Genomic DNA, 12207 nt, shown 5'->3' on the forward strand with positions numbered 1-12207 from the left:
TAATTTCCCGACAATTCTACAAGTTGAATTGCCACCGTTCGCCATACAGCAGGTGATCACTAACACGCCCACTGCTTTTATCCGTTCATCTTCTCGGTGTGTCCATTCTCTATGACAACTTAATTGAGACAACAGCAATGACAATTATTTTCAACAAGAAAAAGTTTATTAATTTAAAAGACAAGCCACAAATTTTAAGAAAACAACACTAAGCTAGCCTGAGCTCAAGTCTGAAATATTCAGAAAACCAAACTACGTGTCTTTAATAGTTCCTATATTTTCATCATTACGACAAACTAAATGTTAATATATGCCTTTATAAATATAAAAGTTTCCCAGTTTTCCTCATCTTTTATGTAAAATACACAATACAAATCACCCTACACTTATTGGTTAGCTCTTGCCAATTTAAGAAGATATAATATACTAGCTAAGAGGTAACTTGAAACAACACACAAAAAGAAAGTCACTTGAGATGTACAGTATGTATACACAGGTAACTGCCAAAATAAAGGAAACATTAACATAGTGTCTTAATAGGGCGTTGGGCCACCACGAGCCAGAACAGCTTCAATACACCTTGGCATACAGTGCCTTCAGAAAGTATTCACACCCCTTGGCTTTCTCTACAATGTTACAAAGTGGGATTAGAATGGATTTGTCATGTTTTGTTAATCTACACAAAATAGTCTGTCAAAGCGTAAGAAAAAAATCTAACATTTGTAAAAATAAAAAATGTTTACAAAAATAAAACGTATCTTGATGAGAGAAGTTTTCAACCACCTGAGTCAACACAGAAAACCTTTGGCAGTGATTACAGATGAGTCTTTCTGGGTAAGTCTCTTAAGAGCTTTGCACACCTGGATTGTGCAACATTTGCCCATTATGCTTTAAAAAAAGTCTTCAAGCTCTGTCAAATTGGTTGTTGATCATTGCTTGTCAACCATTTTCAGATCTTGCCATAGATGTAAGTCAACACTGTAACTCAGCCATTCAGGAACATTCACTGTCTTCTTGGTAAGCAACTCCAGTGAAGATTTGGCCTGTGTTTAGGTTTATTGTCTTACTGAAATGTGAATTTATCTCCCAGTGTCTGGGGGAAAGCAGACTGAACCAGGTTTTCCTCAAATCAAATCATATATCAAGCTTTATTTATACACAGCACATTTCAGACATGGAATGTAACACAATGTGCTTTACAGGAAAAAAACTAATTAAAATAAAAGCTGAAATATTTACTACACAACAAACATATGATAGGATTTTGCCTATGCTTAGCTCCATTCCGTTCCTATTTATCCTGAAAAACTCCCCAGTCCTTAACGATTACAAGCATACCCATAACATGATGCAGCCACCACTATGCTTGAAAATTAGATGAGTGGTACTCAGTAATATGTCGTATTTGCCCCAAACATAACACATTGTATTCAGGACAAAAAGTTCATTGCTTTGCCACATTTTTTGCAGCATTATTTTTTAATCTGTACAGGCTTCCTTCTTTTCACTGTCAATTAGGTTAGTATTGTGGAGTAACTACAATGTTGTTGATCCATCAATCTTCTAACTGTTTTAAAGTCACCATTGGCCTGATAGTGAGTTAATTACTTCAAAAGCTGCCCATCTTTGTGAGGAATTGGAAAACCTCCCTAGTCTTTGTGGCTGAATCTTTGTTGGTGAGACTTGTTAAGCACATTATTACTCCTGAACTTATCTAGGCTTGCCATACTTGACAAAACATTTGCTTTTCATTTTAAATGAATTTGTAAAAATGTCTAACATTATGGGGGTATTGTGTGTAGGCCAGTGTCAAGAAAATCTCAATTTAATCAATTTCAAACTCAGGCTGTAACACAAAAACATTTGAAAAGAAATCAGGGGTGTGAATACTTTCTGAAAACACTGTAGATTCTACAAGTGTCTGGAGCTCTATCGGAGTGATGCAACACTATCCTTCCATGAGAAATTCCATCATTTGGTGTTTTGTTGATGGTGGAAAACGCTGTCTCAGGCACGGCTCCAGAATCTCCCACAAGTGTTCATTTGAGTTGAGATCTGGTGACAGACAGCCATGGCATAGGGTTTACATTGTTTCATGCTCATCAAAACCATTCAGGTGACCACTCATGCCCTGTGGATAGGGGCACAGCCATGCTAGCCAAAACAAGGGCCTGCCCAGCATTTTTATACATGACCCTAAGCATGGTGGGATGTTCATTGCTTAATTTGAATTAATTCAGGAACCACACCTTTGTAGAACCACCTACTTTTTTAAACATACTTTGTATCCCTCATTTACTGAAGTGTTAACATTATCGTGGCAGCTACCTGTATATGAATACAATACATTATCCAAAACGAGGAAAAAGAGAAATCAATGTTTTTTTGGCTGAAATAAAACATCCAAAAAGAACAAAACAAATATTTAAGGAGACAGTAAATAAATATCCTTTCTTCCCATTTTGTCTATATTTACATCTTGGTTACATCTGGGGAGTTTTCAACTAAAAGGTTTCCCCATAAATCCACTGCCAAATGCGTGTGCTTGCATTAGAGCGTGCTACAGCGGGCCACAACTCACTAGACTGTCAAATGGCACTTAAAATAGAACAGGAAAATATTCCAAATCATACTGAATAAAGCAAACATACAGCAATCAGTGAATATCATACAACGAAAGGAAATGATCGTGACAACAATGAAAGTCATAGTACAGTGTTGCTATTGGCAAATATCCCAGTCCAGTTATACTCCAATCTTTGTTAGTTTAGTGATACAGTAAATCTATACAATAGTAGTTGTCTTCTAATGCGCAGTCCAAGCTCCATCCATTGTAAACTGTCCTGTGTGGTCATTGGTCAGTAACAGTTGACCAGTACTCATAGTTTAGATGAGATCAGGATCAAGGGTAGAAATGTACGATCCCTCAGGCCCATATCCTCCTCTCACTGTGAGCAGCCATTTTCACCTCACTACCATAAAACGCCTGTCTAAAGAGCCTGTATCTGGAACCATGGAGTCAGACCAGAGACGTAGGCCCCCCTGCCTGGGCAAAATCAAAGGCACTGGGTCTCGTGGATCAGTGAAGCTGCCGTATTCTCACCCCTCCCAACTGACATAGTTTGAGAGTAGCTGATATGTTTTGCAGGATGTCAAGATATTTTTCTTTTCAGTTTTTTGTTGTAGTTGCTGGATCTAACCTTTAACATTGGAAATGGGCTCAATTATCAAGGAACCAAAAAGGGAAGGCCCTAATATTTTCAATCTTAAACAAATATAAATTTACGACTTTTTGTGAATGGTCAACTATGAATAAAACACAATTGATGTTAAAACAGGCAGGTTTGATGAGGTTACAGAGTGAATACAGCATTTACTGTCTGGCACATATATATAAAAAAAAGAAGAAGATAAACCAATAGATTCTAGCAGCACAAAAAAGGCATGCAAGACCAAAAAAAGCACTTTCAAGATTCTAAAGCACATCTGTAAGCCGTTTGCACTCCAGGCACAAATGAATACACATTTAATCTTAACATCTTCAGTATTTTCATGACAAAAGGGTCAAAGTCCAAGAGCCATATCTAACGGCATGTTGGGTGACAGTACAGTCATTAAGAAAGATCTTGTCATTTCTGTGAGGTCAGAGTTTGGCATGTAAACAAATGCCCAAAGGCCTTCAATTACCTGTAAGCAAGGTCGATGACCTTCAGTTTAAAGTGAACACACTTTATCTTCCGAGAAAACTAATGAAAGGCAATATAATTCTACTTGTCCTTTCTCCTATACCTGTAAAGAAAATGTAGTTTATCAAATAAATCCACTTCCACTGAAAACACAATTCCAGTCCTTTTGCAGGTACATTTTGTTTCTCAGAAGTTATAATTCCATTTTCAAGACTGGTTTACGCATGGATACATGTGCATAACTTAAGAATAATTTCTCAAATAGTAAAACAAAAGCACTATGAATACTAATAAATGAAGTCGAGGCAAAGCATTGGTGCAGACTCCAGATGAGAGTTAAAAAACAGAAAGGTAACTTCAGTAGTATCAACAACAAGATTCTTCCAGTTCAACACATTGTTCCTGTGTGTTCTCCATTTCCTAAAAGCTATCAATAACAGTTCAAGTACAAAATGTGTATCCAGTGTCATCAGAGAAGCTGGTCCCCATGCCCCCACCCATTTCACAGTCAATCAACCAATCACAGAAGAGCTACAAAAGAAACAATCACAGATGACAATCAGATCAACCACATGAAAACAAAACAAACAAAATGAATACATTGTATCATCCTTATATATATATATATATATATATATATATCTTTAAATATCAGAAAATATCTACTTTTGGTCCACTATACAAATATGCACTTTAGAAGGGAGATAATAAGGGGTGATGACGTTGTGGACTAAGAACTGAAGGGGCTGAAATGACTGTATTTTAGTTGTGTGTGTGGTGTAACAGGCATGTATAAATAATGTTAGTGTGCAGCGTTGAAGGAGTAATACGGTTAGTATGTCAGAACAAGTTTGGTGACTGTGCTGTACGTGTCAACGGGCTGGCAACACTGGTGTGAGGTAGGGTGACTAGTGGGTGTGCTCAAACATGTTCAGACTCATTCATACACACACAATCAACATCTCAATCAAGTCCTCCCATCTGCACATGCACACACACTTCACCCAATAGCAGAGGCCAAAGCAGGAGCAGGCCTCGAGTGTGGAAAGAGTGAGAGCAGGTACAAACAAACAAACAAAACATTTCATAGAACCAGCACAGAGAACTCAACAAGCACCTCTGAACCTGCATCTCTCCAGCCCTGCAGTAACACTGATGAGCCAGCCCAAATCCAGCCACAAGTCACCAGAGACACAAAGTTGTTGCTGGGACAGTAACGCAGAGGAGCTGTGTGTGTCTCTGTGTGTGTGTGTGTGTCTGTGTGTGTGTGTGTGCTATCCTTTCCCTCAACCACACAATCAGTCAGGACTACATGGACAGCTGCAGTAAGGGTTAAGGCACTACGATGAAGCCGAGGTACATAGAATCCCTGACATTCACTCTGCTCTGCAACACGGCACTGTTGGGACAGGAAACAGAACACGCAGCACCCTCGCCGTGGTAACTGTGGCGGCCATGATGGCTCTCTTTCGCTCTGCCAGTTTCCTCTGGTTGGTTGGTTTTTGGTCCATTCAGAACTCAAGAAACCTACAAAAAAAACACACCTACTGTACTGAGAACATATCAGTAGATAATAAATCCAACTAATGTAATTTTGTCACACTATCGAGCATCTAAACCCAACCAAACCAAGGCCATAAGTCAAGCACACCCCACACTATGCATGAAATGTGTAGAAAAGCCAGTGTTGTAGAAGTGGTGTACTACAGCTTGTCTGTTTAACCTCGTCTCTCTGTCTCTACACAGTAAACAGCATAAATAACAGAATGTCTTCCTTCATGGGCAGAACTAACTTCATGGATAAAAGCCATTAGTGCTTATCAGGGGATCATGGCTACAATTATACACTACTCAATAAATCATAGGATGCCAAACAACACATTACAAGCAATAAGCAAATCATAATCCACCAAATGTCATATCTCAACAATGCTTCGCAAGACTCATGACTTTAAAAAAATACTATGTCATTCAACTGAATTCTGTCTGAACATCTGGTAGTGTAAGAGAATAGCACCTGTGTGGTTGTTTAGATATATACTAAACAAGCCAATCTAAGAGAGAACCAAGTGTTTTCTGTCAATCAATGCCGTTGTTCTTCTGGGACTGGTGGCTTGGATTTGAGCTTTTAAACATCAGGAAATATGTGAATCTCTAAGTAAGGACACCTTCCCTTCTACACAGCTACAGTAGGGTCAGCCAGTGTCTCACGCCTATACAACCCCCCACCTCCCAATCCCCCTCCCTGACCCAGAGGACAGCCACATGACAGACAGAGACAGCCCGTCCACATGACTCTCCCCAGCAGATCCACATTCCCGTCTAGCTCTACTCATCCATCCACTGCTTGTGTGACGCCAGCTGTGGTTGTGATGTTTTTCACACTCCCTTACTGGTCAGGGTGGAGGGGGGAGGAGTGTGTCTAGACGAGTGCAGAGAAAACACAGCGTACGACAGAGGGGACAGTACAGTCGTGCGTGACAGCGAAAGACAGAGAGAGGAGAGGTTGCCTGGGGGGGGTCATCTCCCTCTCAGACGGAGGCGTAGGTGTTGCCGGTGGCACTGCAGTGGCGGATGGTGGTGGTGGCGGCGGAGGTGGTGAGGATGTGCTCAGCATGGTTCTGGGGGGGCTGGGGCAGGGAGTGCAGGATGCCCGGCTGGAGCACCCCCACCACGGGGTTACTGCGGTCCTCCAGAGCCCCCACCTGAATCACCTGGATCACCTGATGCTCATGTTCCACCTCAGCCTTCTCCCGCTTTGCCAGCGGCTCCCCGGACTCCTCCATGTCCTCCTCCAGGTCACTGTCCATCTCACTCACCTCGTCTAGACAGAGGGACAAGGTCAGTCAGACAGATGGGCAGGAAGACCAGAGGTACAGAGTTAAAATAATAATTCTCCAGGATTCTCAGGAGTCCTGCGGGACCATTGTTTTGACAGGAAAGGCAGCACACAAAAAAATAGCTTTTCTAAATGTAACATTTGAATGTTACATTTAACTAAATCAATGGGTATTAATTGAAGGCGCTGCTCTTTAAGTGACAACACGTTGAGACCAAGGTAAGAGGAGTTAAGGCTCCTGAAAGCTGAATGACCCACAGCCATGCTGGACGGACATATCTCAAAGATCTTAAGAACTCCATGTACTGTAGACGCAGAAACCTACAGAGACTTAGCCTGTAGACACAGAAACCTACAGAGACTTAGCCTGTAGACACAGAAACCTACAGAGACTTAGCCTGTAGACACAGAAACCTACAGAGACTTAGCCTGTAGACACAGAAACCTACAGAGACTTAGCCTGTAGACACAGAAACCTACAGAGACTTAACCTGTAGACACAGAAACCTACACATAAACCTACAGAGACTTAGCCTGTAGACACAGAAACCTACAGAGACTTAGCCTGTAGACACAGAAACCTACAGAGACTTAACCTGTAGACACAGAAACCTACACATAAACCTACAGAGACTTAGCCTGTAGACACAGAAACCTACAGAGACTTAGCCTGTAGACACAGAAACCTACAGAGACTTAGCCTGTAGACACAGAAACCTACAGAGACTTAGCCTGTAGATGCAGAAACCTACAGAGACTTAGCCTGTAGACGCAGAAACCTACAGAGACTTAGCCTGTAGACACAGAAACCTACAGAGACTTAGCCTGTAGACACAGAAACCTACAGAGACTTAGCCTGTAGACACAGAAACCTACAGAGACTTAGCCTGTAGATGCAGAAACCTACAGAGACTTAGCCTGTAGACACAGAAACCTACAGAGACTTAACCTGTAGACACAGAAACCTACACATAAACCTACAGAGACTTAGCCTGTAGACACAGAAACCTACAGAGATTTAGCCTGTAGACACAGAAACCTACAGAGACTTAGCCTGTAGACACAGAAACCTACAGAGACTTAGCCTGTAGACACAGAAACCTACAGAGACTTAGCCTGTAGATGCAGAAACCTACAGAGACTTAGCCTGTAGACGCAGAAACCTACAGAGACTTAGCCTGTAGACACAGAAACCTACAGAGACTTAGCCTGTAGACACAGAAACCTACAGAGACAGCTTGGGGTTGGCTTACCTTTGTCTATGTTAGCAGGTGACATGGCGTTGAGGTCATCAAACTGCAATACAATAAGCATCACACAGAAACCATACTGAAACTGAGCCCAAGGGTAATGGGACTGTTACAATTATGTGTGTGTGTGTGTGTGTGTCTATATATATATGTATATATAACGTGTTCATTTCTTCTGGCCCTTACTTCTCCCATGACACTGATAGGTGTCTGACCGGTTGCCTGGGCGACGCGGTGTTCCACCAGGTAGAACATGTACTCGTCGTAGAGCAGGCGGATCAGGTGGAACGAGCCAAAACTGGCCGCGCTGCGCAGGGTCAGGTCCCGAATCACCATGGAGCTGAAAAAGAGATGAACAGGAACAATGAATATGATAAACAATACAACACACTACTTAAATTGGGTAAGAGGGCAAAAACATAGAAATTATTCTATTTCGATGGACGGTACAGTAGCTGACCTGTAGAAGGACCACTTGAGCAGGAACTGTCGTGCCGCCCTGGGGAAGCTGGGCCTGTCCTCGAAGGGCTGTAGGACCTGGGTGACCACGTTGTCCAGCCAGGCAGCCCACTGCTCCAGAGAGCTCTGCTGCTGCAGGGTGGCCTTGAAGTCCTGCTCTAACCTCTGAACCACACCCTCCTCACACTGACACACCCACGACGCCTGCTCCTAAAGAGAGAGACGAGAGAGATGGGACGGGTCAGTGTGGACTTGCAAATACACAGATGCACACACATCCTTTGATGAAATAAACAGCTAATTCAAGTAGAGAGAGGACTAACAGATGAGGACAGATGGCAATACAATGGACAGATGTATCCCTCTAAATAAATACACAGACAATCAAACAAAACCATAGCCAGACAGCCGGACGGACAGCCAGAGGGACAGACGGACCTGCACGTTGGCGAAGTCGACGCGGTTGAGGTCACTGAGCATCTGATTGATCTGGGAGGTGTTCTGCAGCACGGCGCGTGCTGCCTGGGCCAGGTGGTTCAGACTAGTGTAGCGACGCAGCGTCTGAGCAAAGGCACTAACAGCGGCAACCTGCAGCCAATCAAACGGCAGCCAATTAGAATCAGACCAAAACTAACAGATAAAACAGGAAAGTCAGGATCAAAGCAAATAATACAAAAATAGGCCATTTAAGTTGATTTGTCAAAATGTGTGTAAGTAAGTGAGCAAGTAGGTGTGTTTTTACCTTGGTCTGGATCATTCTCTGTGGAATGGTGTTCATGGCATTGTTGAGCCAGCCTTCCAGGCTTTTGGCAAAGTTGCGGATGGCTTGAGTCAAGGCACCTAGAGGGACAGATACAAAGCACAGCAGTCTATTTAATGACCAACATTTGAATTCTGATATCCAACTAAGGACGAGTGAGAAAGTGCATGTGTGTGACAGCCACTCACTGGGGATGGGTCTGAGGACATCAGGGATGAGGATCTCCACTAGGGCCTGGTACATCAGGTGGTCACAGGAACTCATCCACTTGAGCACAGCCTCGTTCCTACAGAGCACCAGCAGTCTGCAGCAGGGCAGACGGCCCTCAATCTCACTCACACCACTGTGGAGACCAGGTTCAAGAGTTACACATACTCTCATATACTGGATCAGATTCACCTCAATCTCACTCACACCACTGTGGAGACCAGGTTCAAGAGTTACACATACTCTCATATACTGGATCAGATTCACCTCACTCTCACTCACACCACTGTGGAGACCAGGTTCAAGAGTTACACATACTCTCATATACTGGATCAGATTCACCTCAATCTCACTCACACCACTGTGGAGACCAGGTTCAAGAGTTACACATACTCTCATATACTGGATCAGATTCACCTCACTCTCACTGGCCCTACTGTCTGGGATGGGGTTGACTTTTGACCAGCCACATTACATCTCTCCAATCAAAAGACATCTGTCCATTCGGAAGACATTTGAAACATTTCCTTATCAAAAGGATATTTGAAGCATTCAAGAGGATGAAGAGTTTAGGCTTTTACTATAATGAAATGTGTTTCTAATGGGCATATTTCTCTAATGGACATCTGTTTTAAGGAAGTGAATGTTATTTATAATAAGATTTACATGGAGAAAATCAGACCTCTCTGAAATGAAAATGGATGGCCCTCCATTCAGCAAAATATATTTGACCTAAACCCTCCCTGAACTCTTAAAAAAAGTGACCCTCCCCTATACCCCAAATAACAATGAAAACAAAGTGGATAGCAGAGAACATTCTGCCGTTTACCCTCACTTCTTGGACAGACAGACAGCCTGAGATGTGCTGTTTTAAAAACTGTTCTTCGTCCTGTAAGCATTACATGGCAAACGCAGGAATTGTGGGCTACAGTTTGGGCTACACACAAATATGACCTCTCTATGTAAAGGTGAGACTCTCACGAACATGTTGGTTTTGCTCTAAGATGCACACAAGCCTCAAGATTCGTCTGACGGTCTCCCGCTACCAGTTGAAACAATTTACGGAAGTACAGTATATATGGAGACAGTTTAGTGCCAAAAATAAGGGATTAAATACATGTAAAAAATATTGTTTCCTGATCTTTCTTATCTCTCAGATGTAGGACAGATCCTTCAGAACAAACTTCCTTTAGATGTATTTTGGGGGGGACTATCTGTTCCATGTAGTGAATCTGTTATTCAATGCATTTCTATGGGCTAATATCAGTAAGGCCACAAAATGTTATCCATCAAATCATTTTTGGGATACTTCAAGGGGTCTTAAAATTCAAAATCAAATCGCAAAATGATCCTTGGTATGACCTTAAAACAATTCCACATAGCTTAGTAGTAACAAGGTAGTCGGTATGCAAGCTAGTGAATTTTTTGGACTATACCTAGTCAAAGACTTTCTTTGGAAAAGCCTTTGACTCTCCTCCTGAACTGCCCCCGTAGCCCTACACAGCACAGCCATTGGTTAGACAGCTCACAAAAACTGTTTTTGATCAGCAAGAGCAGAGCAGGCCGGGGCTCAAGGTTGGAATATCCATTACAGGGTGTAATGCAGCCTAGTTTTATTTACACCATCCCAGCAGCGATCTTACAGATATAACTTGCCTTATGCTTTCCCCGAGCATGGACTTTGTAGCCTATAGGCGTACTTGATATTGGGCACCCAGCGGAGAATCAGAGGTGAGGGGTGGCATCAGGTATACACTGAGTATACCAAACATTAGAAACACCTTCCTAATATTGAGTTGCACCCCGCCCCCCTTTTGTCCTCAGAACAGACTCAATTCGTTGGGGCATGGACTCTACAAGGTGTTGAAAGCTTTCCACAGGGATGCCATGTTGACTCCAGTGCTTCACATAGTGGTGTCAAGTTGGCTGGATGTCCTTTGGGTGGTGGACCATTCTTGATACACACAGAAAACTGATACACTGAGAAATATTTAAATTTCATCAATTACATATTACCTGACCCTCCCCTGGACTACATACAAAAAATATATACTAAACCTTTCCTTTGACTGAAATTTAAAAAGCATGACCCTCTCCCATTTTCCTCCAGGTAACCATTTTGTAAATCTCGATCCATCCCTAATGGACAATGATTAATGACAACAAGAGAGAGGGAGAGATAACGAGTGAGAGAGTGTGTGTGAGAAACGGAGAGAGAGAGAGAAGAGAGGAGAGAGAGAGAGACAGAGAGAGGACCTGTTTTCTGTGATGGTAGTGCCCTCCACTGAGTCAGAAGGAGAATAGCGCCAGAAAGTCTGCCACAGCTTCTCTATTAGACTGAACTGGAGGTTGACCACCACATCCAGAATGGCCTGCAAGAGACACACGACATGGTCAACATCACACAATTCTCATTCACAGTCATTCTGATTAGCATGGATGATCTGGTGTGCACCCATATACTTACATGTACATATTCTCATTCACCCCTTTAGATTTGTGTGTATTAGGTAGTTGTTGGAGAAGTGTTAGATTACTTGTTAGATACTGTCGGAACTAGACGCACAAGCATTTTTGCTACACTCGCAATAACATCTTCTACCCATGTGTATGTGACCAAAAAAATTTGATTTGATTAGTGGAGATGAAGACTTGGAAATATCATGCATGCCAAAGAAAGCTCCCATTCATTTGCACATTTAGCATAATACAAAACTTTGATGTGAAATGTTGTTAGAGGTGATGGATAATCTCTGACCTCACAGTGCTCTCTGTAGAGTGACTGGAGAGCTTTGATGTCGTCTGGGCTGACGTTGTCCACGTTGGTCTCTCCCAGGTCCAGCTCCACAAAGTCTGGCAGGGCCCGCGATGTGTCTGTCAGGAGGGACACATGGAAACCAAGGTCAACAACAACTCACGTTATCAGTCCAGTAAAAAGCAGAGAAACAAACAGGGTAGATATTTAACAAGGAAATGCTAAAGGCTGAGAAAATGGTATCAATGGTT

General features: G+C 42.4%; 1 protein-coding gene across 2 annotated transcripts in view; it reads right to left on the minus strand.

Moving 5' to 3' along the window:
• Positions 1-4292: 4292 nt before the first annotated feature.
• Positions 4293-12207, minus strand: part of LOC112257539 (transcription factor RFX3-like) — a 37616-nt gene continuing 29701 nt past the window's right edge. For both annotated transcript variants that reach the window (XM_042326666.1, XM_042326665.1), the window contains exons 9-17: positions 11960-12075; positions 11458-11573; positions 9183-9337; positions 8977-9074; positions 8673-8822; positions 8236-8444; positions 7962-8115; positions 7779-7821; positions 4293-6510 (exon numbers count right to left, since the gene is read on the minus strand). In XM_042326666.1, the coding sequence (XP_042182600.1) occupies positions 6218-6510; positions 7779-7821; positions 7962-8115; positions 8236-8444; positions 8673-8822; positions 8977-9074; positions 9183-9337; positions 11458-11573; positions 11960-12075 (1334 nt within the window). In that variant the 3' untranslated portion in view covers positions 4293-6217. The remainder of the gene's footprint in view (positions 6511-7778; positions 7822-7961; positions 8116-8235; positions 8445-8672; positions 8823-8976; positions 9075-9182; positions 9338-11457; positions 11574-11959; positions 12076-12207) is intronic.

Source organism: Oncorhynchus tshawytscha, linkage group LG09, assembly GCF_018296145.1.
Source record: "Oncorhynchus tshawytscha isolate Ot180627B linkage group LG09, Otsh_v2.0, whole genome shotgun sequence".
In the NCBI taxonomy this organism is placed as follows: domain Eukaryota; kingdom Metazoa; phylum Chordata; class Actinopteri; order Salmoniformes; family Salmonidae; genus Oncorhynchus; species Oncorhynchus tshawytscha.